This window comes from Mobula hypostoma, unplaced genomic scaffold, assembly GCF_963921235.1.
Source record: "Mobula hypostoma unplaced genomic scaffold, sMobHyp1.1 scaffold_66, whole genome shotgun sequence".
Lineage (NCBI taxonomy): Eukaryota > Metazoa > Chordata > Chondrichthyes > Myliobatiformes > Myliobatidae > Mobula > Mobula hypostoma.
In genome coordinates, this window is record NW_026948201.1 from 348794 (window position 1) to 374522 (window position 25729).

The window sequence follows — 25729 nt, forward strand, 5'->3', positions numbered from 1 at the left end:
ATGCTTGTTTAAGCTTCCTCAGAAAGTGCAATCTCTGCTGGGCCCGTTTCACCATCCCAGTGGTGTTCCTGGACTAGGTGAGATTGTCCGAGATCTGCACCCCAAGGAACTTGATGTTTTCCACTCTCTCCACTGTGGAGCCGCTGATGCTGAGGGGTGTGTGCCCAGGCTCCCATTCAATGTGTGAAAAGTCACCCACGATAACAACCTTCTGTATCTTACAACAGCCTGCGATCTCAATAGGACATACATGGTAAATGGTAGGGCATTGAAGAATGCAGTAGAACAGGGGGATTTAGGAATAATGGTGCCTAGTTCCCTGAAGGTGGAATCTCATGTGGATAGGGTGGTGAAGAAAGCTTTTGGTATGCTGGCCTTTATTAATGAGACCATTGAGTATAGGAGTTGGGATGTAATGTTGCAATTGTATAAGGCCAAATTTGGAATATTGTGTACAGTTCTGGTCACCGAATTATAGGAAAGATGTCGATAAAATTGAGAGAGTACAGAGGAGATTTACTAAAATGTTACCTGGGTTTCATCTCCTAAGTTACAGAGAAAGGTTGAACAAGTTGGGTCTTTATCCTTTGGAGCGTAGGAGGTTGAGGGGGGACTTGATAGAGGTATTTAAAATTATGAGGGGGATAGATAGAGTTGACGTGGATAGGCTTTTTTCCATTGAGAGTGGGGGAGATTCAAACAAGAGGACATGAGTTGAGAGTTAAAGGGCAAAAGTTGAGGGGTAACATGAGGGGGAACTTCTTTACTCAGAGAGTGGTGGCTGTGTGGAACGAGAAGTGGTCGAGGCAGGTTCGATGTCGTTTAGAGTTAAATTGGACAGCTATACAGACAGGAAAGGAATGGAGGGTTATGGGCCAAGTGCGGGTCGGTGGGACGAGGTGAGAGTAAGAGTTCGGCACGGACTAGAAGGGCCGAGATGGCCTGTTTCCGTGCTGTAATTGTTATATGGTTATATCTCGCTGCAAATTTGTTCCTCTAAATCCCTCAGACTGTTGGGTGGTCTGAAATGTAGTCCCGTGAACAGTGCCCGTACCTTTCTCACTCCTCAGTTCCACCATAACGACTCACTGGACGAGTTCTCCAGACAGTCCTGACTGGGCACTGCCGTGACATTTTCCCCAAAAAAGGAGAGAAGACTGGACCACGGGAGGAAGGGCATACCTCCCCACCCCCTTCGTTAATCCCTCCCGCTCTTGTCGTGTCTGAGACGTCGGAACCCCGGCATATGGAGCTGCCAGTCCTGTCCCTCCTGCAACAAACCCTCGCGAACGTCTGCAGTATGATCATTCCGGGTGCTGCTCGGTGTCCTGAGCTCTGGGTACGTGGAGCTTAGAAAATTAGAGGGCCATGCGGTAGGGAAATCCGAGGCAGTTTCTAGAGTAGGTGACGTGGTCGGCACAATATTGTGGGCCCAAGGGCCTGTAATGGGCTGCAGATTTCTCTGTTCTGTCTGCAATAATTCGTGCATTGAAATATACACAGCTCGGGACATCAGTCGCACCGTGCTCGACCTCCTGGTTCCTGGCTTTGAGGCCTTACCAGCACCAGCCTCCGAAGGGGAGCCCAGGACACGGGGGCACGACTCCAGGATTGAAGGACGTCCGTTTAGAACGGAGACGCGGAGGAATTACTTCAGTCAGACGGTGGCAGATCTGTGGGATTTGCTGCCACTAGCAGCTGTGGAGACCAAGTCATTGGGTGCGTTTAAGGCAGAGATCAATAGGCTCTTGGTTCGCCAGGGCGTCAAAGGGCATGGGGTGAAGGCAGGGGAGTGGAGGTGACTGGAAGAATTGGATCAGCCCAGGATTGAATGGCGGGGCAGACTCGATGGGCCGAATGGCCGACTTCTGCTCCTGTACGGTCTAACACCTCCACTCTGCGTCCCATCCTCTCCCACAACTCCAGTTTCAACCCCACCGTGCAGCATCAACAAACCCTCCCCCTCCAGTTCAGGGGCAAACCGTCCCGTCTGTGCGGGTCCTGGAAGAGAGCCCAATGATCCCAAAATCTTACGGCCCGTCCCTGCACCAGCTTTTTAGCCACGTACCATATAACGTTTCTAGCACGTGGCACAGGTAGCAACGCTGGAGGTCCCACCCTTCACCTGAGCACCTAACTCCCTGTGCAGAACCTCACTAACCTCCCTTGGCACCAACACAGACCATCAGCTCCCATGCTTACAATTTAAACACCCAGAAATGGATTAGGGATTCTTTCTAATTGCTCACATTCCTGGTTTAACCATTCTTCTCTGGCTTTTTGACATAAGCTTTTAACTTTTTTCATCTAAGGACTTATATTAGATTAGATTATGAGGACACGCAGTCCTCCCTTATTGTCATTTAGTAATGCGTGCATTAAGAAATGACACAATTTGTTCCTCCAGAATGATATGACAGAAACACAAGGCAAACCAAGACTAAAACTGACAAAAACCACATAATTATAATATATAGTTACGACAGTGCAAAGCAATACCGTAATTTGATAAAGAACAGACCATGGACACGGTAAAAAATAAGTCTCAAAGTCTCTCGAAACTCCCATCATCTCAGGCAGACGGTAGAAGGAAGAAAAACTCTCCCTGCCATGAGCTTCCAGCGCCGCAAACTTGCCGATGCAGCCCCCTGGAAGCACCCGACCACAGCCGACTCGAGTCCGTCCGAAAACTTCGAGCCTCCGACACCGAGCACCGTCTCTGCCGGGCGCTTCGACCCCGTCCCCGGCAACAGGCAATAGGCAAAGCCGAGGATCTGGGGCCTTCCCCTCCGGAGATTCTGGATCGCACGGTAGCAACAGCAGCGAAGCAGGCATTTCAGAAGTTTCTCCAGATGTTCCTCCGTGCTTCTCACAGCTGTCTCCAGCAAATCAGGATTGTGCACGGCCCCTACTTACAAATACGATATCATTTCGGAGCAGACGCGCACGCTGCGTCGTGCCGCCATCTTCCCCTCCCCCCCATATTCTATAGGATTTGCTTTCTTCCGTCTCCTTTCTACCATTAGATTTGTTTAATGTGTACAGTGAAACAGTATTACAAAAAATAACAGACATCTTGGGAATCAAAGTTGGCGGTGAAAACATCAATAACTTTAGATGTGCGGATGACACTGTGTTAATTGCAAGTACGGAGGATGAACTACAAAACTTAACAGATATAGTTGTTGAAGAAAGAGCAAAAATGGGTCATCTATCAATTGCAAAAAGACAGAATGTATGGCGATATCCAAAAAGAAGGAAATTTCTATCTGCAGGCTGGGAATAAACAGAGAAGACATAAAACAAATACAGAACTTTTGCTACTTAGGAAGCTGGGTGACATCAGATGGCAGGTGCGACTTGGACATCAAAAGAAGAATAGGGATGGCGAAAGACACCTTTACGAGAATGAAGAGTATACTGACCAACACTAAACTAGGCATGACAACCCGCCTCAGAGTACTGAAATGTTACGTTTATCCAGTTATGTTATATGGCTCAGAATGTTGGACAATATCTAGTAACATGAGGAAACGAATTGAAGCAGCAGAGATGTGGTTTTTTGAGGAGGATGCAAAGAATATCAGGGACGAAACGAATATCTGACGAGGATGTCATGAACAGAGCAAAGCACAAAAAGAGAAATAATGTATGAGATCATGAAAAGGCAACGTAACTTCATTGGACATGTGATGAGGAAAGAGGAGTTAGAATACACGGTAATTAGGGAAAGATTGAAGGGAAGAGGAAGACAAAGACAAAGACAAATGATGATGGAGACAACAGCCAGAGAACTGGAAATGAATACGAATGAATTAGGTTCACCAGATTGACTCCTGGGGTGGCAGGACTTTCATATGATGAAAGACTGGATCGACTAGGCTTATACTCGTTGGAATGTAGAAGATTGATGGGAGATCTTATTGAAACGTATAAAATCCTAAAGGGATTGGACAGGCTAGATGCAGGAAGATTGTTCCCGATGTTGGGGAAGTCCAGAACGAGGGGTCACAGTTTGAGGATAAAGGGGAAGCTTTTTAGGACCGAGATGAGGAAAAACTTCTTCACACAGAGAGTGGTGAATCTGTGGAATTCTCTGCCGCAGGAAACAGTTGAGGCCAGTTCGTTGGCGATATTTAAGAGGGAGTTAGATACAGCCCTTGTGGCTACAGGGATCGGGGGGTATGGAGGGAAGGCAGGTACAGGGTTCTGAGTTGGATGATCAGCCATGATCATACTGAATGGCGGTGCAGGCTCGAAGGGCCGAATGGCCTACTCCTGCACCTATTTTCTATGTTTCTATGATCCACTTGACCCGAAACAGGAGTGCGTGGGCAAAGCTCAGTCTGGGCACGGCACCTGATGATGATGATGATGAGAGATGGAATACGAGGACAGGAATAGCTTGTACTCTGTCTGGGTAGCATGAACATCCATCGATTTCTCCTTCTGGTAATTATCCACTCCCCCCTCCCCCTTCTTCTATTCCCCACTCGCCCCTCACCTGCCTCTGGGTCCCCCGCCCCTTCCCTCCCTCCTCTCTGATCAGATTCCTCCCTCTCCAACCCCCGACCTTTCCCGCGCACCTGGCTGCCCCCATAAACCGAGCTCCACCTCCTCCCCGCCTTCCTTTCCCGTCCCCGCCCGAGACGTTCAACGTCTCTCCTTCTCCAGGGATGCAGCCTGAGCTGCCGGGTTGCTCCAGTGTTTCTGTGTGTGAAAGGGGTGATTCCACACTCTCTGCCCCTCGCCTTCCCCGTCGGCCCCCGGCAGCCACAGCAGAGACCGGACGCACCAAACAGACAGCGTCCTCGGTTTGGCAGAGTACTTAATCGGAGTAGATACGAGCAGGAAGTATAATTTCAATGGAAGTATAATTTTAATGGAATATATATGTACAGTCAATGAGGGTAAAACCGGGCCAGAAAATAATGTTTATAACAATGAATCGATGCTCTTTGCAAAACGTAGGCGATGTAACCCAACAGCCCCCACCCTCCCTCACTCCTCACCGCCAAACACCCCGTCGGCAAGCTAAAGCCCTGAGAGGCTCCCTCCGCACCGTCCGATCACACACGCCCGGGGTCAGATACAGAGTGAATCTCCCTCCGCACCGTCCCGGCACACACTCCCGGGGTCAGACACAGAGTGAATCTCCCTCCACACCGTCCCGTCACACACTCCCGGGGTCAGACACAGAGTGAATCTCCCTCCACACCGTCCCATCACACACTCCCGGGGTCAGACACAGAGTGAATCTCCCTCCACACCGTCCCATCACACACTCCTGGGGTCAGGCACAGAGTGAATCTCCCTCCGCACCGTCGCATTACACACTCCCGGGGTCAGACACAGAGTGAATCTCCCTCTGCACCGTCCCATCACACACTCCCGGGGTCAGACACAGAGTGAATCTACCTCCACACCATCCCAACACACACTCCCAGGGTCAGGCACAGAGTGAATCACCCTCCGCACCGTCCCATCACACACTCCCAAGGTCAAACACAGAGTGAATCTCCCTCCACACCGTCCCATCAAACACTCCCGGGGTCAGACACAGAGTTAATCTCCCTCCACACCGTCACATCACACACTCCCGGAGGCAGATACAGAGTGAATCACCCTCCGCACCGTCCCATCACACACTCCCGGGGTCAGACACAGAGTGAATCTCCCTCCGCACTGTCCCATCACACATTCCCGGGGTCAGACACAGACTGAATCTCCCTCCACACCGTCCCATCACACACTCCCGGGGTCAGACACAGAGCGAATCTCCCTCCACACCGTCCCATCACACACTCCCGGGGTCAGACACAGAGTTAATCTCCCTCCACACCGTCCCATCACACACTCCCGGGGTCAGACACAGAGTTAGTCTCCCTCCACACCGTCCCATCACACACTCCCGGGGTCAGACGCAGAGTGAATCCCCCCCTGCACCGTTGCATCACACACTCCCGGGGTCAGACACAGAGTGAATCTCCCTCCACACCGTCCCATCACACACTCCCCAGGGTCAGACACAGAGTGAATCTCCCTCAGCACCGTCCCATCACACACTCCCGGGGTCAGACACAGAGTGAATCTCCCTCCGCACCGTCCCATCACACACTTCCCGGGGTCAGACACAGAGTGAATCTCCCTCCATACCATCCCATCACACACTCCCCGGGGTCAGACACAGAGTGAATCTCCCTCCACACCGTCCCATCACACACTCCCGGGGTCAGACGCAGAGTGAATCTCCCTCCGCACCGTCCCATCACACACTCCCGGGATCAGACACAGAGTGAATCTCCCTCCGCACCATCCCATCACACACTCCAGGGGTCAGACACAGAGTGAATCTCCCTCCACACCGTCGCATCACACACTCCCCGGGGTCAGACGCAGAGTGAATCCCCCTCCGCACCGTCCCATCACACACTCCCGGGGTCAGACACAGAGTGAATCCCCCCCTGCACCGTCCCATCACACACTCCCGGGGTCGGACGCAGAGTGAATCCCCCTCCGCACCGTCCCATCACACACCCCCGGGGTCGGACGCAGAGTGAATCCCCCCCTGCACCGTCGCATCACACACGTAGTCTGTGGATTGTGACGCGGTGAGAGATGGGGAGGAGATGGCTCCAGACAGAGTATTTATCTGGGTGGTGTGCGGGGGGGGTGGGGGTGGAGGGGATGCGTTGGAGGAGGGGCCGGTCTCTCGGCGAGGTTCGGGGGTCACTGAAAGAGGGTCCGGTAGCGGGATTTCTCCTCATGTTCCTTCTCCCTGATCCTCTCCTCGATCTGTCGGAGCTCGCGGCTCACCAGTGACGCCAGGCTCGGGTCCAGCATGGCTGCCTTGGACAGGTCCTTCCGGGCCTCCGCCTCGTTCCACACCGCGCCCTGTGCCTTCCCTCGCTTGAAGTAGGCCTTGACGTTGTCTGGGGGGTGGAGGGCGGGAGAGGGTGAGAGGGGGGCGCGCACAGGCTCTCTCGTCCCTTTTCCTCTCCCCCCTCAACACTCGGTCTTCGCCGTCCCTCCCCTCCACCACTGACGTGGGCCTCGACGTTGTCTGGGGGAGGTTGGAGTACAGGGCCTGTGCTCCCTCCTCCCCCCTCCCCTCACTGTCTGGTCCCTCCCCTCACCTACCTTCGTACTTGTTGAGAATGGACGTGCAGTGCTCAATCACCTCGTAGTACTCCTCCGACACCATCTTGCACTGACAGTAGTTGAGGAGAAGTGGGGTAATCATCGCGTCGAGGGCCATCCACTGCTCGTCTCCCGGCCGCTCCTGTGTGGGAATTACACAGCATCCCAGCTCTGAGAAGGGCCCTTCGGCCCATCTGGTGTGTGCCGTCCCACTCCCACCGTCCCATGGCTGGGTCGTGGCCCCCCCCCCACCCTCCGCGGGCAGCTTGAACCACACGCTCGCCGTCCGCTGAGTGAAGCCTCCCCCCTTGAATATTTCCCCATCCTTCCATTTAAGCAAAACGGCTCTCCGAGCCCATAAAGTTGGAAAAGCTATCATCCGTTGAGCGGAAACAGGAACGTAACCCGTTTCCGGTGGAATTACTGCAAATAAATTCGGTTGTAGGTCCAAATTCAAAACTTTTGATAAAGTTTTAAAGACATCTTTCCAAAAATTGTCTACCTTGATACAAGACCAAAACATGTGAGTTAAAGTAGCCACCTCAATATTACATCTGTCGCAAATAGGATTAATATTGGGAAAAATAAGGGCTAATTTATCCTTTGACACGTGTGCCCAGTGCACTACCTTGAACTGTATCGAGGAATGACGGACACAAACAGATGAGGTATTTACCAAATGAAAAATTTTATCCCATTATCTGAAAGTGACTCTCGAAATTCCAATTCCCACGCACCTTTAATTTTATCATTAGATACATTTCTCAAATTCAATAACCATTTATAAATTATAGCTATAATGGCTTTCCTCCATTATGTCCTGTCTTAAGTTTCGAGAAAATAGGAAGTCAGACATTTGATACATCCTCTAAATTTGAAGAAACCTGGCGACCTTTTATTCAATATTTTCATATGGTTTGATTTACTGCTCTTTCAGTTACTTTCTCGAAACTCTGGATTTGATCAGAAAGTGTTTCTTTTTTCTTGCTTTTATTCTCAGTATGGGCTGCCCAGTCCCTTTTTTTGTTTTCTTTTTCTTTTTTTTAAATTGTTTTTGTTTATAGAGAATAGTGGTTTTTTTATATATATAAAAGTTCCTTTATCTCTTTTTCTTTTTATGAAATAAGAGAATTGATTATCTTATTTTTTATTATATACTATTAGATTAATACTACCTATGATCTTGATAATGTTTATTTTACCTTTTATATGTATTGTTATCGATATAAATGTCGGAGATAATCCTCCTCTTGCTTGTATATATGTACTTTCTTTTAATTAATAAAAAGATTGATAAAGAAAGAAATATTTCTCCGTTCACTCTTAACCCGTGACTATGCTCTCACCCAACACGAAGGAAAAAGCCTGCTTGCATTAACCCTGTTTGTCATCAGGCCAGAAGGTACGGGAAGCAGAATTCGGCCATTCGGCCCGTCGAGTCTGCTCCCCCATTTCATCATGCCTGAGCCGTTTTCCCTCTCAGCCCACAATCTCCTGCCTTCTCCCCGTTTCCCTTCATACCCTGACCAAACAAGAATCTATCAACCTCTGCCTTCAATATACCCAATGAACTGGCCTCCAGAGCTGCCTGTGGCAACGAGTTTCACAGATTCACCAACCTCTGGCAAAAGAAATTCCTCCTCCTCATCATTATATGCTGTGTTTTGTGACATCATCATGTGACATTGTGACGTGTGACATCATCAAGTGCTGCGTCGTGTGACATCATTGTGCTGCGTCATGTGACATCATTATGTGCTGTGTTGTGTGACATCATTAAGTGCTGCGTCGTGTGACATCATTGTGCTGCGTCATGTGACATCATTATGTGCTGTGCTGTGTGACATCATTATGTGCTGCGTCGTGTGACATCATTGTGCTGCGTCATGACATCATTATGTGCTGTTGTGTGACATCATCATTAAGTGCTGCGTCGTGACATCATTATGTGCTGTGTTGTGTGACCATTATGTGCTGTGTTGTGTGACATCATCATTGTGCTGCGTCGTGTGACATCATTATGTGCTGCGTCATGTGACATCATTATGTGCTGGTTGTGTGACATCATCATTATGCGCTGTGTTGCGTGACATAGGCGATCACAGTCTTTCCATGACCGTGATTGTCCTTGGCAAATTTCTCTACAGAAGTGGTTTGACGCTGCCCTCTCTGGGCCTTCCCTGTACTCTACAGAGTTGGTCTTTAAACACCCTCCGCAGGTCAGAGGTGGACTTGTCCAGAAACACTGGATCCTAATAAACTCTCCCGAGTTCCTGTCCGATGTTCTTGTCATTTTCCCTGCTCCCAATGTGAAACTCTCCCGCAGGGTCAACCCTTATCCTCATCTCCAGCTGTCGTTGAGAGTTCACCGAGAGGTCAAGTCACCCTGTCCAGTATGGCCCCGACTCCCGTTGGACCGTCCACGTACTGACTGAAGAAACCCACCCTCCTGCAGTGGACAAATTCTGCCCCATCAAAAACTCCTGCACCTAGAAGGTGCCAGTTCATCTTGGGGAAGTTGAAATCCCCAATGACAACATCATCTTCATAAGACGCAGAAACATAGAAAATCTACAGCACAATACAGGCTCTTCGGCCCACAAAGCTGTGCCAAACATGTCCTTACCTGAGAAATTACCTGGGGTTACCCACAGCCCTCTATTTTTCTCAGCTCCATGTACCTGTCCAGGAGTCCCTTAAAAGACCCTATCGTATCCGCCTCCACCATCGTTGCTGGCAGCCCATTCCACACACTCACCACTCTCCGAGTAAAAAACTTACCCCTGACATCTCTTCTGTACCTACTTCCCAGCACCTAAAACTACCCCCTCTTGTGCTAGCCATTTCAGCCCTGGGGAAAATCCACATAATCAATGCCTCTCATTATCTTATACACCTCTATCAGGTCACCTCTCATCCTCCGTCGCTCCAAGGAGAAAAGGCCGAGTTCACTCAACTTGTTCTCATAAGGCACGCTCCCCAATCCAGGCAAAATCCTGGTGAATCTCCTCTGCACCTTCTCTAATCCTGGCAGCATCCTGGTCAATCTCCTCTGCACCCTCTCTAATCCAGGCAGCATCCTGGTGAATCTCCTCTGCACCTTCTCTAATCCTGGCAGCATCCTGGTCAATCTCCTCTGCACCCTCTCTAATGCAGGCAGCATCCTGGTGAATCTCCTCTGCACCCTCTCTAATCCAGGCAGCATCCTGGTCAATCCTTTCTGCAACCTCTCTAACCCAGGCTGCATCCTGGTCAATCTCCTCTGCACCCTCTCTAATCCAGGCAGCGTTCCTCAATCTCCTCTGCACCCTCTCTAATCCAGGCAGCGTCCCTCAATCTCCTCTGCACCCTCTCTAATCCAGGCAGCATCCTGGTGAATCTCCTCTGCACCTTCTCTAATCCTGGCAGCATCCTGGTCAATCTCCTCTGCACCCTCTCTAATGCAGGCAGCATCCTGGTGAATCTCCTCTGCACCCTCTCTAATCCAGGCAGCATCCTGGTCAATCCTTTCTGCAACCTCTCTAACCCAGGCTGCATCCTGGTCAATCTCCTCTGCACCCTCTCTAATCCAGGCAGCGTTCCTCAATCTCCTCTGCACCCTCTCTAATCCAGGCAGCGTTCCTCAATCTCCTCTGCACCCTCTCTAATCCAGGCAGCATCCTGGTGAATCTCCTCTGCACCTTCTCTAATCCTGGCAGCATCCTGGTCAATCTGCTCGGCACCCTCTCTAATTTGTGTCGCCTCCCTGGTGCTGGGATCCAGGATGTCACGGACCGATTGCAGGGAATCCTCAAGAGTGAAGGTGAACATCCGGAAGTGGTGGTGCATGTGGGCACAAATGATGTGAGGAAGAACGGGAAAGACATTCTACAGCGCGACTTCAGAGAACTTGGAAGAAAGCTGAAAAGCAGGACTTCCAGGGTGGTTATCTCCGGTTTGCTTCCAGTTCCTCGTGCTGGAGTGGTCAAGAACAGGATGATAATGGATCTGAATGTGTGGCTGAGGAACTGAGCAGGAAGCAAGGATTTACATTCTTGGACCACTGGGGTATGTTTCGGGGTAAGGATGAATTGTACAAAAGGGACGGGTTGCACCTTAATAAGCGGGGCACCAGCATTCTGGCAGGTAGGTTTGCCTCTGCAACATGGGTGTGTTTAAACTAAGTAGTGGGTGGGGGGGGAGGGGACGAACTGGAAACATACAGATGGAGTAAAGGGAAAGTGAGAATAAGAAAAGTTAAGAAAGACAGCAGAATCAACACAGCAGGAAGCTCAAGAGGGGATCGTACAGTATGGCCAAGTGAAATAGGAATTGATATGGGAGGTGAGGGGAGTAATGAATTAAAAGTATTGTATATGAATGCACGGAGTATAAGAAATAAAGTGGACGAGCTTGAGGCTCAGTTGGAAATTGGTAAGTATGATGTTGTGGGAATAACAGAGACATGGCTTCAAGTGGACAGGGCCTGGGAGATGAATATTCAAGGGTATACGTCCTATCGAAAGGACAGACTGATGAGCAGAGGGGGTGGGGTGGCTCTGTTGGTGAGGAATGATATTCAGTCCTTTGCGAGGGGGACATAGAATCAGGAGACGTAGAGTCAGTATGGATAGAACTGAGAAATTCTAAGGGTAGAAAGACCCTAATGGGAGTTATCTACAGGCCCCCAAACAGTAGTCTGGATGTAGGGTGTAAGTTGAATCAAGAGTTAAAATTGGCATGTAGCAAAGGTAATGCTACAGTTGTTATGGGGGATTTCAACATGCAGGTAGACTGGAGGAATCAAGATGGTACTGGACCTCAAGAAAGAGAGTTTGTGGGGTCCCTCCGAGATGGATTCTTAGAACAGCTTGTACTGGAGCCTACCAGAGAGAACGCAATTCTAGATTTAGTGTTGTGCAATGAACCGGATTTGATCAGGGACCTCGAGGTAAAGGAGCCATTAGGAGGTAGTGACCATAATATGATAAGTTTTAATGTACAATTTGAGAGGGAGAAGGGAAACTCGGAAGTGTCAGTATCACAGTTGAACAAAGGGAACTATGGAGCTATGAGGGAGGAGCTGGCCAAAGTTCAATGGAACAATACCCTAGCAGGGATGACAGTGGAACAGCAATGGCAAGTGTTTCTGGGAATAATGTGGAAGGTGCAGGATAAGTTCGTTCCAAAGAGGAAGAAAGATCCTAAGGGGAGTAAGGGGAGGCCGTGGCTGACAAGGGAAGTAATGGACAGCATAAAAATAAAAGAGAAGAAGTATAACATAGCAAAGACGAGTGGGAAGCCGGAGGTTTGGGAAACTTTTAAAGAGCAACAGAAGATAACTAAAAAGGCAATACGTGGAGAAAAAATTAGGTACAAAGGTAAACTAGTCAAGAATATAAAGGAGGATAGTAAAAGCTTATTTAGGTATGTGAAAAGGAAAAAAATAGTTAAGACCAAAATTGGGCCCTTGAAGACAGAAGCGGGTGAATTTATTATGGGGAACAAGGAAATGGCAGACGAGTTGAACAGGTACTTTGGATCTGTCTTCACTAGGGAAGACACAAACAACCTCCCAGATGTAATAGTGGCCAAAGGACCTAGGGTAATGGATGAACTGAAGGAAATTTATATTAGGCAGGAAATGCTGTTGGATAGACTGTTGGGTCTGAAGGCTGATAAGTCCCCGGGACCTGATGGTCTGCATCCCAGGGTACTTAAGGAGGTGGCTTTAGAAATCGTGACGAATTGGTAATCATTTTCCAATGCTCTATAGATTCAGAATCAGTTCCTGTGGATTGGAGGGTGGCTAACACTGTCCCTCTCTTCAAGAAGGGAGGAAGAGAGAAAACAGGGAATTATAGACCGGTTAGCCTGACGTCGGTGGTGGGAAAGATGCTGGCGTCAATTATAAAAGATGAAATTACGACACATCTGGATAATAGTAACAGGATCGGTCCCAGTCAGCATGGATTTACAAAGGGGAAATCGTGCTTGACTAATCTGGAATTTTTTGAGGATGTAACTATGAAAATGGACAAGGGAGAGCCAGTGGATGTAATGTACCTGGACTTTCAGAAAGCCTTTCATAAAGTCCCACATAGGAGATTAGTGGGCAAAATTAGGGCACATGGTATTGGGGGCAGAGTACTGACATGGATTGAAAATTGGCTGGCTGACAGAAAACAGAGTAGCGATTAACGGGTCCCTTTCGGAATGACAGGCCGTGACCAGTGGGGTACCACAGGGTTCAGTGCTGGGACCGCAGCTGTTTACAATATATATTAATGATTTAGATGAGGGAATTAAAAGTAACATTAGCAAATTTGCTGATGACACAAAGCTGGGCGGCAGTGTGAAATGTGAGGAGGATGTTATGAGAATGCAGGGTGACTTGGACAGGCTGGGTGAGTGGGCAGATGCGTGGCAGATGCAGTTTAATGTGGATAAATGTGAGGTTATCCACTTTTGTGGTAAGAACGGGAAGGCAGATTATTATCTAAATGGAGTCAAGTTAGGAAAAGGGGAAGCACAACGAGATCTAGGTGATCTTGTACATCAGTCACTGAAAGCCAGCATGCAGGTACAGCAGGCAGTGAAGAAAGCTAATGGCATGCTGGCCTTCATAAGAAGGGGAATTGAGTATAAGAGCAAAGAGGTCCTTCTGCAGCTGTACAGGGCCCTAGTGAGACCACACCTGGAGTACTGTGTGCGGTTTTGGTCTCCAAATTTGAGGAAGGACATTCTTGCTATTGAGGGAGTGCAGCGTAGGTTCACAGGGTTAATTCCCGGGATGGTGGGACTGTCATATGTCGAAAGATTGGAGCGACTGGGCTTGTATACTCTGGAATTTAGAAGGCTGAGAGGGGATCTTATTGAAACATACAAGATTATTAAGGGATTGGACACGCTGCAGGCAGGAAGCATGTTCCCGCTGATGGGTGAGTCCAGAACCAGAGGCCACAGTTTAAGAATAAGGGGTCGGCCATTTAGAACGGAGTTGAGGAAAAACTTTTTCACCCAGAGAGTGGTGGATATATGGAATGCTCTGCCCCAGAAGGCTGTGGAGGGCAAGTCTCTGGATGCTTTCAAGAAAGAGATGGATAGAGCTCTTAAAGATAGCGGAATCAAAGGTTATGGGGATAAGGCAGGAACTGGATACTGATAGTGGATGATCAGCCATGATCACAGAGAATGGTGGTGCTGGCTCGAAGGGCTGAATGGCCAACTCCTGCACCTATTGTCTATTGATTCCAGGAATGAAAGGGTTATCATAGCAGGAACATTTGATGGCTCTGGGTCTGAGCTCACTTGAACTCAGAAGGGTGAGGGGGGGGAGTATTGTGTACAGTTCTGGTCACCGAATTATAGGAAAGATATCAATAAAATTGAGAGAGTACAGAGGAGGTTTACTAAAATGTTGCCTGGGTTTCATCTCCTAAGTTACAGAGAAAGGTTGAACAAGTGAGATATTTATTCTTTGGAGCGTAGAAGGTTGAGGGGGGATTTGATAGAGGTGTTTAAAATTATGAGGGGGATAGATAGAGTTGACGTGGATAGGCTTTTTCCATTGAGAGTGGGGGAGATTCAAACAAGAGGACATGAGTTGAGAGTTAAAGGACAAAAGTTGAGGGGTAACACAAGGGGGAACTTCTTTACTCAGAGAGTGGTGGCTGTGTGGAACGAGAAGTGGTTGAGGCAGGATCGATGTTGTCGTTTAAAGTTAAATTGGACAGCTATATGGACAGGAAGGGAATGGAGGGTTATGGGCCAAGTGCAGGTCAGTGGGACGAGGCGAGAGTAAGAGTTCGGCACGGACTAGAAGGGCCGAGATGGCCTGTTTCAGTGCTGTAATTGTTATATGGTTATATGGGAACTCATTGAAACCTTTCGAATGTTGAAACCTAGACAGAGTAGACGTGGAAAGGATGTTTCCCGTGGTGTGGGAGTCTAGGACAAGAGGGCACAGCCTCAGGATAGAGGGATGCCCTTTCAAAGCAGAGATGCGGAGAGGGTGGTGAATTTGTGGAATTTGTTGCCACGGGCAGCTGTGGAGGCCAGGTCGTTGGGTGTATTTAAGGCAGAGATTGATAGGTTCCTGATTGGACATGGCATCAAAGGTTACGGTGAGAAGGCTGGGAACTGGGGCTGTGGAGGTGAAAAAAGGATCGGCCAGACTGAACGGTGTAGCAGACTCGATGGGCCAGACGGCCGAATTCTGCTCCTGTGTCTTATGGTCCAAGCGTGGGTCGAATCAGGGTTTTATAGAACTGCAACGTCACCTCACGGATCTTGAACTCAATCCCCCGACCAACGAAGGCCAACACACCAAACGCCGCTTCAACCACCCGCTCAACTTGCGCGGGAGCTTTGAGGGATCTCTGGACGTCGACTGAGATCTCTCTGTTCCTCCACACTGCTGGGAATCCTGCCGTCAACCCTGTCCTCTGCCGTCAAATCCGCCCTCCCCAGACCTTTCCGGGCTGAACTGCATCTGCCACTTCTCAGCCGGCTCTGCGTCCCGTCAACGTCCCGCAGTCAACCACGACAACCCTCCACAACTCCACCGACCCTCCTGCCGCCTGCAGACTCACTACCCCACCCCTCCACTTCCTCATCCAAATGTCTGTAAATCCTGTCTCTCTCGCGCCATGCCAACGCCCCACACCGGCCCCGCGACCCCTGCAGCCGACCCCGTGACCCCTGCGGCCGACCCCACGACCCTGTGACCCCTGCAGCCAGCCCCGCGACCCTGGCCCACCTTCATCTGCAGGTTCTTCAGGCAGGCGATGGCGTCGTGGTACTTCTTGGTCGCCTCCTGCACCCGCCCGGCCTTGAAGAGCCGGTTCCCCTCCTCGTGGATGTGAGGGACGGCCGCCAGCTTCTCCTCGTCGGACATGGCCCAGGCTTCCTGCTCGTAACTGCCCGGCTCCTCCACCTGTGCCCGGCACGGAAAGAGGCATGAGCGGCGGGGTGGGACGGCGGATACGTGGCCCTCTCTCGCTCCCTCCGCCACCCCCGCATGCCTCCTCCCTCCCCACCTACCTTCAGCATCTCGATGCGGAACAGGAGGGGCTGCGGGTGGTTCTGCAGCTCGTCCAGGTCGGTGTGGCCCAGCGAGTGGTGCTCGTGCATTCGGCTGATCCCACAGCAGTGCCTCTGGCCCTCCAGGGGGTCCTTCCCCACCGCGATGTTGCGCAGGCTCTTCGAGACCAGCGGGTACACCAGCACATGCTGGAGGGACGGAGAGAGAGAGACAGTCAGACCGGGCTCTTCGAGACCAGCGGGTACACCAGCACATGCTGGAGGGACGGAGAGAGAGAGAGACGGTCAGACCGGGCTCTTCGAGACCAGCGGGTACACCAGCACATGCTGGAGGGACGGAGAGAGAGAGGGAGAGAGAGAGAGACAGTCAGACCGGGCTCTTCGAGACCAGCGGGTACACCAGCACATGCTGGAGGGACAGAGAGAGAGAGAGACGGTCAGACCGGGCTCTTCGAGACCAGCGGGTACACCAGCACATGCTGGAGGGACGGAGAGAGAGAGACAGTCAGACCGGGCTCTTCGAGACCAGCGGGTACACCAGCACATGCTGGAGGGACGGAGAGAGAGAGAGACGGTCAGACCGGGCTCTTCGAGACCAGCGGGTACACCAGCACATGCTGGAGGGACGGAGAGAGAGAGACAGTCAGACCGGGCTCTTCGAGACCAGCGGGTACACCAGCACATGCTGGAGGGACGGAGAGAGAGAGAGAGAGTCAGACCGGGCTCTTCGAGACCAGCGGGTACACCAGCACATGCTGGAGGGACAGAGAGAGAGAGAGACGGTCAGACCGGGCTCTTCGAGACCAGCGGGTACACCAGCACATGCTGGAGGGACGGAGAGAGAGACAGTCAGACCGGGCTCTTCGAGACCAGCGGGTACACCAGCACATGCTGGAGGGACGGAGAGAGAGAGAGACGGTCAGACCGGGCTCTTCGAGACCAGCGGGTACACCAGCACATGCTGGAGGGACGGAGAGAGAGAGGGAGAGAGAGAGAGACAGTCAGACCGGGCTCTTCGAGACCAGCGGGTACACCAGCACATGCTGGAGGGACGGAGAGAGAGAGAGACGGTCAGACCGGGCTCTTCGAGACCAGCGGGTACACCAGCACATGCTGGAGGGACGGAGAGAGAGAGGGAGAGAGAGAGAGACAGTCAGACCGGGCTCTTCGAGACCAGCGGGTACACCAGCACATGCTGGAGGGACAGAGAGAGAGAGAGACGGTCAGACCGGGCTCTTCGAGACCAGCGGGTACACCAGCACATGCTGGAGGGACGGAGAGAGAGAGAGACGGTCAGACCGGGCTCTTCGAGACCAGCGGGTACACCAGCACATGCTGGAGGGACGGAGAGAGAGAGAGACAGTCAGACCGGGCTCTTCGAGACCAGCGGGTACACCAGCACATGCTGGAGGGACGGAGAGAGAGAGACAGTCAGACCGGGCTCTTCGAGACCAGCGGGTACACCAGCACATGCTGGAGGGACGGAGAGAGAGAGACGGTCAGACCGGGCTCTTCGAGACCAGCGGGTACACCAGCACATGCTGGAGGGACGGAGAGAGAGAGACGGTCAGACCGGGCTCTTCGAGACCAGCGGGTACACCAGCACATGCTGGAGGGACGGAGAGAGAGAGAGACAGTCAGACTGGGCTCTTCGAGACCAGCGGGTACACCAGCACATGCTGGAGGGACGGAGAGAGAGAGAGACAGTCAGACTGGGCTCTTCGAGACCAGCGGGTACACCAGCACATGCTGGAGGGACGGAGAGAGAGAGACGGTCAGACCGGGCTCTTCGAGACCAGCGGGTACACCAGCACATGCTGGAGGGACAGAGAGAGAGAGAGACGGTCAGACCGGGCTCTTCGAGACCAGCGGGTACACCAGCACATGCTGGAGGGACGGAGAGAGAGAGACAGTCAGACCGGGCTCTTCGAGACCAGCGGGTACACCAGCACATGCTGGAGGGACAGAGAGAGAGAGAGACAGTCAGACCGGGCTCTTCGAGACCAGCGGGTACACCAGCACATGCTGGAGGGACAGAGAGAGAGAGAGACGGTCAGACCGGGCTCTTCGAGACCAGCGGGTACACCAGCACATGCTGGAGGGATGGAGAGAGAGAGACAGTCAGACCGGGCTCTTCGAGACCAGCGGGTACACCAGCACATGCTGGAGGGACGGAGAGAGAGAGAGAGTCAGACCGGGCTCTTCGAGACCAGCGGGTACACCAGCACATGCTGGAGGGACGGAGAGAGAGAGACAGTCAGACCGGGCTCTTCGAGACCAGCGGGTACACCAGCACATGCTGGAGGGACGGAGAGAGAGAGAGACGGTCAGACCGGGCTCTTCGAGACCAGCGGGTACACCAGCACATGCTGGAGGGACGGAGAGAGAGAGAGACGGTCAGACCGGGCTCTTCGAGACCAGCGGGTACACCAGCACATGCTGGAGGGACGGAGAGAGAGAGAGACGGTCAGACCGGGCTCTTCGAGACCAGCGGGTACACCAGCACATGCTGGAGGGACGGAGAGAGAGAGGGAGAGAGAGAGAGACAGTCAGACCGGGCTCTTCGAGACCAGCGGGTACACCAGCACATGCTGGAGGGACAGAGAGAGAGAGAGACAGTCAGACCGGGCTCTTCGAGACCAGCGGGTACACCAGCACATGCTGGAGGGACGGAGAGAGAGAGGGAGAGAGAGAGAGACAGTCAGACCGGGCTCTTCGAGACCAGCGGGTACACCAGCACATGCTGGAGGGACGGAGAGAGAGAGAGACGGTCAGACCGGGCTCTTCGAGACCAGCGGGTACACCAGCACATGCTGGAGGGACGGAGAGAGAGAGACAGTCAGACCGGGCTCTTCGAGACCAGCGGGTACACCAGCACATGCTGGAGGGACGGAGAGAGAGAGAGACGGTCAGACCGGGCTCTTCGAGACCAGCGGGTACACCAGCACATGCTGGAGGGACGGAGAGAGAGAGAGACAGTCAGACCGGGCTCTTCGAGACCAGCGGGTACACCAGCACATGCTGGAGGGACGGAGAGAGAGAGAGAGAGTCAGACCGGGCTCTTCGAGACCAGCGGGTACACCAGCACATGCTGGAGGGACAGGAGAGAGAGAGAGACGGTCAGACCGGGCTCTTCGAGACCAGCGGGTACACCAGCACATGCTGGAGGGACGGAGAGAGAGACAGTCAGACCGGGCTCTTCGAGACCAGCGGGTACACCAGCACATGCTGGAGGGACGGAGAGAGAGAGAGACGGTCAGACCGGGCTCTTCGAGACCAGCGGGTACACCAGCACATGCTGGAGGGACGGAGAGAGAGAGGGAGAGAGAGAGAGACAGTCAGACCGGGCTCTTCGAGACCAGCGGGTACACCAGCACATGCTGGAGGGACGGAGAGAGAGAGAGACGGTCAGACCGGGCTCTTCGAGACCAGCGGGTACACCAGCACATGCTGGAGGGACGGAGAGAGAGAGAGACAGTCAGACCGGGCTCTTCGAGACCAGCGGGTACACCAGCACATGCTGGAGGGACGGAGAGAGAGAGACAGTCAGACCGGGCTCTTCGAGACCAGCGGGTACACCAGCACATGCTGGAGGGACAGAGAGAGAGAGACGGTCAGACCGGGCTCTTCGAGACCAGCGGGTACACCAGCACATGCTGGAGGGACGGAGAGAGAGAGAGACGGTCAGACCGGGCTCTTCGAGACCAGCGGGTACACCAGCACATGCTGGAGGGACGGAGAGAGAGAGAGACAGTCAGACCGGGCTCTTCGAGACCAGCGGGTACACCAGCACATGCTGGAGGGACGGAGAGAGAGAGACAGTCAGACCGGGCTCTTCGAGACCAGCGGGTACACCAGCACATGCTGGAGGGACGGAGAGAGAGAGACGGTCAGACCGGGCTCTTCGAGACCAGCGGGTACACCAGCACATGCTGGAGGGACGGAGAGAGAGAGACAGTCAGACCGGGCTCTTCGAGACCAGCGGGTACACCAGCACATGCTGGAGGGACGGAGAGAGAGAGAGACAGTCAGACCGGGCTCTTCGAGACCAGCGGGTACACCAGCACATGCTGGAGGGACGGAGAGAGAGAGACAGTCAGACCGGGCTCTTCGAGACCAGCGGGTACACCAGCACATGCTGGAGGGACGGAGAGAGAGAGACGGTCAGACCGGGCTCTTCGAGACCAGCGGGTACACCAGCACATGCTGGAGGGACAGAGAGAGAGAGAGACGGTCAGACCGGGCTCTTCGAGACCAGCGGGTACACCAGCACATGCTGGAGGGACGGAGAGAGAGAGACAGTCAGACCGGGCTCTTCGAGACCAGCGGGTACACCAGCACATGCTGGAGGGACAGAGAGAGAGAGAGACAGTCAGACCGGGCTCTTCGAGACCAGCGGGTACACCAGCACATGCTGGAGGGACAGAGAGAGAGAGAGAGACGGTCAGACCGGGCTCTTCGAGACCAGCGGGTACACCAGCACATGCTGGAGGGACGGAGAGAGAGAGACAGTCAGACCGGGCTCTTCGAGACCAGCGGGTACACCAGCACATGCTGGAGGGACGGAGAGAGAGAGACAGTCAGACCGGGCTCTTCGAGACCAGCGGGTACACCAGCACATGCTGGAGGGACGGAGAGAGAGAGACAGTCAGACCGGGCTCTTCGAGACCAGCGGGTACACCAGCACATGCTGGAGGGACGGAGAGAGAGAGACAGTCAGACCGGGCTCTTCGAGACCAGCGGGTACACCAGCACATGCTGGAGGGACAGAGAGAGAGAGAGACAGTCAGACCGGGCTCTTCGAGACCAGCGGGTACACCAGCACATGCTGGAGGGACGGAGAGAGAGAGGGAGAGAGAGAGAGACAGTCAGACCGGGCTCTTCGAGACCAGCGGGTACACCAGCACATGCTGGAGGGACGGAGAGAGAGAGACAGTCAGACCGGGCTCTTCGAGACCAGCGGGTACACCAGCACATGCTGGAGGGACGGAGAGAGAGAGACAGTCAGACCGGGCTCTTCGAGACCAGCGGGTACACCAGCACATGCTGGAGGGACGGAGAGAGAGAGACAGTCAGACCGGGCTCTTCGAGACCAGCGGGTACACCAGCACATGCTGGAGGGACGGAGAGAGAGAGACAGTCAGACCGGGCTCTTCGAGACCAGCGGGTACACCAGCACATGCTGGAGGGACAGAGAGAGAGAGAGACAGTCAGACTGGGCTCTTCGAGACCAGCGGGTACACCAGCACATGCTGGAGGGACAGAGAGAGAGAGAGACGGTCAGACCGGGCTCTTCGAGACCAGCGGGTACACCAGCACATGCTGGAGGGACGGAGAGAGAGAGAGAGTCAGACCGGGCTCTTCGAGACCAGCGGGTACACCAGCACATGCTGGAGGGACGGAGAGAGAGAGACAGTCAGACCGGGCTCTTCGAGACCAGCGGGTACACCAGCACATGCTGGAGGGACGGAGAGAGAGAGACAGTCAGACCGGGCTCTTCGAGACCAGCGGGTACACCAGCACATGCTGGAGGGACGGAGAGAGAGAGACAGTCAGACCGGGCTCTTCGAGACCAGCGGGTACACCAGCACATGCTGGAGGGACAGAGAGAGAGAGAGACAGTCAGACTGGGCTCTTCGAGACCAGCGGGTACACCAGCACATGCTGGAGGGACAGAGAGAGAGAGACGGTCAGACCGGGCTCTTCGAGACCAGCGGGTACACCAGCACATGCTGGAGGGACGGAGAGAGAGAGACAGTCAGACCGGGCTCTTCGAGACCAGCGGGTACACCAGCACATGCTGGAGGGACGGAGAGAGAGAGACAGTCAGACCGGGCTCTTCGAGACCAGCGGGTACACCAGCACATGCTGGAGGGACGGAGAGAGAGAGGGAGAGACAGTCAGACCGGGCTCTTCGCGACCAGCGGGTACACCAGCACATGCTGGAGGGACAGAGAGAGAGAGAGACAGTCACACCGGGCTCTTCGCGACCAGCGGGTACACCAGCACATGCTGGAGGGACGGAGAGAGAGAGAGACAGCGGGTACAGACATGCTGGAGGGACTCAGACCGGGCTCTTCGAGACCAGCGGGTACACCAGCACATGCTGGAGGGACGGAGAGAGAGAGAGACAGTCAGACCGGGCTCTTCGAGACCAGCGGGTACACCAGCACATGCTGGAGGGACGGAGAGAGAGAGACAGTCAGACCGGGCTCTTCGAGACCAGCGGGTACACCAGCACATGCTGGAGGGACGGAGAGAGAGACAGTCAGACCGGGCTCTTCGAGACCAGCGGGTACACCAGCACATGCTGGAGGGACGGAGAGAGAGAGAGACGGTCAGACCGGGCTCTTCGAGACCAGCGGGTACACCAGCACATGCTGGAGGGACAGAGAGAGAGAGAGACAGTCAGACCGGGCTCTTCGAGACCAGCGGGTACACCAGCACATGCTGGAGGGACAGAGAGAGAGAGAGACGGTCAGACCGGGCTCTTCGAGACCAGCGGGTACACCAGCACATGCTGGAGGGACGGAGAGAGAGAGACAGTCAGACCGGGCTCTTCGAGACCAGCGGGTACACCAGCACATGCTGGAGGGACGGAGAGAGAGAGAGAGAGAGAGAGAGAGACAGTCAGACCGGGCTCTTCGAGACCAGCGGGTACACCAGCACATGCTGGAGGGACGGAGAGAGAGAGACAGTCAGACCGGGCTCTTCGAGACCAGCGGGTACACCAGCACATGCTGGAGGGACGGAGAGAGAGAGAGACAGTCAGACCGGGCTCTTCGAGACCAGCGGGTACACCAGCACATGCTGGAGGGACGGAGAGAGAGAGACAGTCAGACCGGGCTCTTCGAGACCAGCGGGTACACCAGCACATGCTGGAGGGACGGAGAGAGAGAGACAGTCAGACCGGGCTCTTCGAGACCAGCGGGTACACCAGCACATGCTGGAGGGACAGAGAGAGAGAGAGACGGTCAGACCGGGCTCTTCGAGACCAGCGGGTACACCAGCACATGCTGGAGGGACGGAGAGAGAGAGACAGTCAGACCGGGCTCTTCGAGACCAGCGGGTACACCAGCACATGCTGGAGGGACGGAGAGAGAGAGACAGTCAGACCGGGCTCTTCGAGACCAGCGGGTACACCAGCACATGCTGGAGGGACGGAGAGAGAGAGACAGTCAGACCGGGCTCTTCGAGACCAGCGGGTACACCAGCACATGCTGGAGGGACGGAGAGAGAGAGAGACGGTCAGACCGGGCTCTTCGAGACCAGCGGGTACACCAGCACATGCTGGAGGGACGGAGAGAGAGAGAGACGGTCAGACCGGGCTCTTCGAGACCAGCGGGTACACCAGCACATGCTGGAGGGACGGAGAGAGAGAGAGACAGTCAGACCGGGCTCTTCGAGACCAGCGGGTACACCAGCACATGCTGGAGGGACGGAGAGAGAGAGGGAGAGAGAGAGAGACAGTCAGACCGGGCTCTTCGAGACCAGCGGGTACACCAGCACATGCTGGAGGGACAGAGAGAGAGAGAGACGGTCAGACCGGGCTCTTCGAGACCAGCGGGTACACCAGCACATGCTGGAGGGACGGAGAGAGAGAGACAGTCAGACCGGGCTCTTCGAGACCAGCGGGTACACCAGCACATGCTGGAGGGACGGAGAGAGAGAGACAGTCAGACCGGGCTCTTCGAGACCAGCGGGTACACCAGCACATGCTGGAGGGACAGAGAGAGAGAGACAGTCAGACCGGGCTCTTCGAGACCAGCGGGTACACCAGCACATGCTGGAGGGACGGAGAGAGAGAGAGAGACCGGGCTCTTCGAGACCAGCGGGTACACCAGCACATGCTGGAGGGACGAGAGAGAGAGAGACCAGACCGGGCTCTTCGAGACCAGCGGGTACACCAGCACATGCTGGAGGGACGGAGAGAGAGAGAGACAGTCAGACCGGGCTCTTCGAGACCAGCGGGTACACCAGCACATGCTGGAGGGACGGAGAGAGAGAGAGACGGTCAGACCGGGCTCTTCGAGACCAGCGGGTACACCAGCACATGCTGGAGGGACGGAGAGAGAGAGGGAGAGAGAGAGACAGTCAGACCGGGCTCTTCGAGACCAGCGGGTACACCAGCACATGCTGGAGGGACAGAGAGAGAGAGAGACGGTCAGACCGGGCTCTTCGAGACCAGCGGGTACACCAGCACATGCTGGAGGGACGGAGAGAGAGAGACACGGTCAGACCGGGCTCTTCGAGACCAGCGGGTACACCAGCACATGCTGGAGGGACGGAGAGAGAGACAGTCAGACCGGGCTCTTCGAGACCAGCGGGTACACCAGCACATGCTGGAGGGACGGAGAGAGAGAGAGACAGTCAGACCGGGCTCTTCGAGACCAGCGGGTACACCAGCACATGCTGGAGGGACTCAGACCGGGCTCTTCGAGACCAGCGGGTACACCAGCACATGCTGGAGGGACGGAGAGAGAGAGAGACGGTCAGACCGGGCTCTTCGAGACCAGCGGGTACACCAGCACATGCTGGAGGGACGGAGAGAGAGAGACAGTCAGACCGGGCTCTTCGAGACCAGCGGGTACACCAGCACATGCTGGAGGGACGGAGAGAGAGAGACAGTCAGACCGGGCTCTTCGAGACCAGCGGGTACACCAGCACATGCTGGAGGGACGGAGAGAGAGACAGTCAGACGGGCTCTTCGAGACCAGCGGGTACACCAGCACATGCTGGAGGGACGGAGAGAGAGAGACGGTCAGACCGGGCTCTTCGAGACCAGCGGGTACACCAGCACATGCTGGAGGGACGGAGAGAGAGAGAGACGGTCAGACCGGGCTCTTCGAGACCAGCGGGTACACCAGCACATGCTGGAGGGACGGAGAGAGAGAGAGAGTCAGACCGGGCTCTTCGAGACCAGCGGGTACACCAGCACATGCTGGAGGGACGGAGAGAGAGAGAGACAGTCAGACCGGGCTCTTCGAGACCAGCGGGTACACCAGCACATGCTGGAGGGACAGAGAGAGAGAGAGACAGTCAGACCGGGCTCTTCGAGACCAGCGGGTACACCAGCACATGCTGGAGGGACGGAGAGAGAGAGACAGTCAGACCGGGCTCTTCGAGACCAGCGGGTACACCAGCACATGCTGGAGGGACGGAGAGAGAGAGACAGTCAGACCGGGCTCTTCGAGACCAGCGGGTACACCAGCACATGCTGGAGGGACGGAGAGAGAGAGACAGTCAGACCGGGCTCTTCGAGACCAGCGGGTACACCAGCACATGCTGGAGGGACGGAGAGAGAGAGACAGTCAGACCGGGCTCTTCGAGACCAGCGGGTACACCAGCACATGCTGGAGGGACGAGAGAGAGAGAGACAGTCAGACCGGGCTCTTCGAGACCAGCGGGTACACCAGCACATGCTGGAGGGACGGAGAGAGAGAGACAGTCAGACCGGGCTCTTCGAGACCAGCGGGTACACCAGCACATGCTGGAGGGACGGAGAGAGAGAGACGGTCAGACCGGGCTCTTCGAGACCAGCGGGTACACCAGCACATGCTGGAGG

The 25729-nt window shown here is 54.3% G+C and overlaps 1 protein-coding gene across 1 annotated transcript; it reads right to left on the bottom strand.

Annotated features, from left to right (window-relative positions):
- Positions 1-6647: 6647 nt before the first annotated feature.
- Positions 6648-22217, bottom strand: aip (aryl hydrocarbon receptor interacting protein). Its single transcript, XM_063039730.1, has 5 exons — positions 22212-22217; positions 16165-16353; positions 15881-16057; positions 7141-7282; positions 6648-6932 (listed from the first exon to the last, which is right to left on the bottom strand). The coding sequence occupies exons 1-5, from the start codon at positions 22215-22217 to the stop codon at positions 6730-6732; spliced, it is 717 nt and encodes a 238-aa protein (XP_062895800.1). The 3' UTR covers positions 6648-6729.
- Positions 22218-25729: the final 3512 nt, after the last annotated feature.

Bases quoted from the DNA above. Each gene is read 5' to 3' on its own strand.
- aip (XM_063039730.1), bottom strand. The intron at 7,283-15,880 runs GTGGGCCAGGGT...ATTCCCACACAG, and splicing joins TGAAGAACCTGCAGATGAAG to GAGCGGCCGGGAGACGAGCA. The intron at 6,933-7,140 runs GTAGGTGAGGGG...TCCACCCCCCAG, and splicing joins CATTCTCAACAAGTACGAAG to ACAACGTCAAGGCCTACTTC.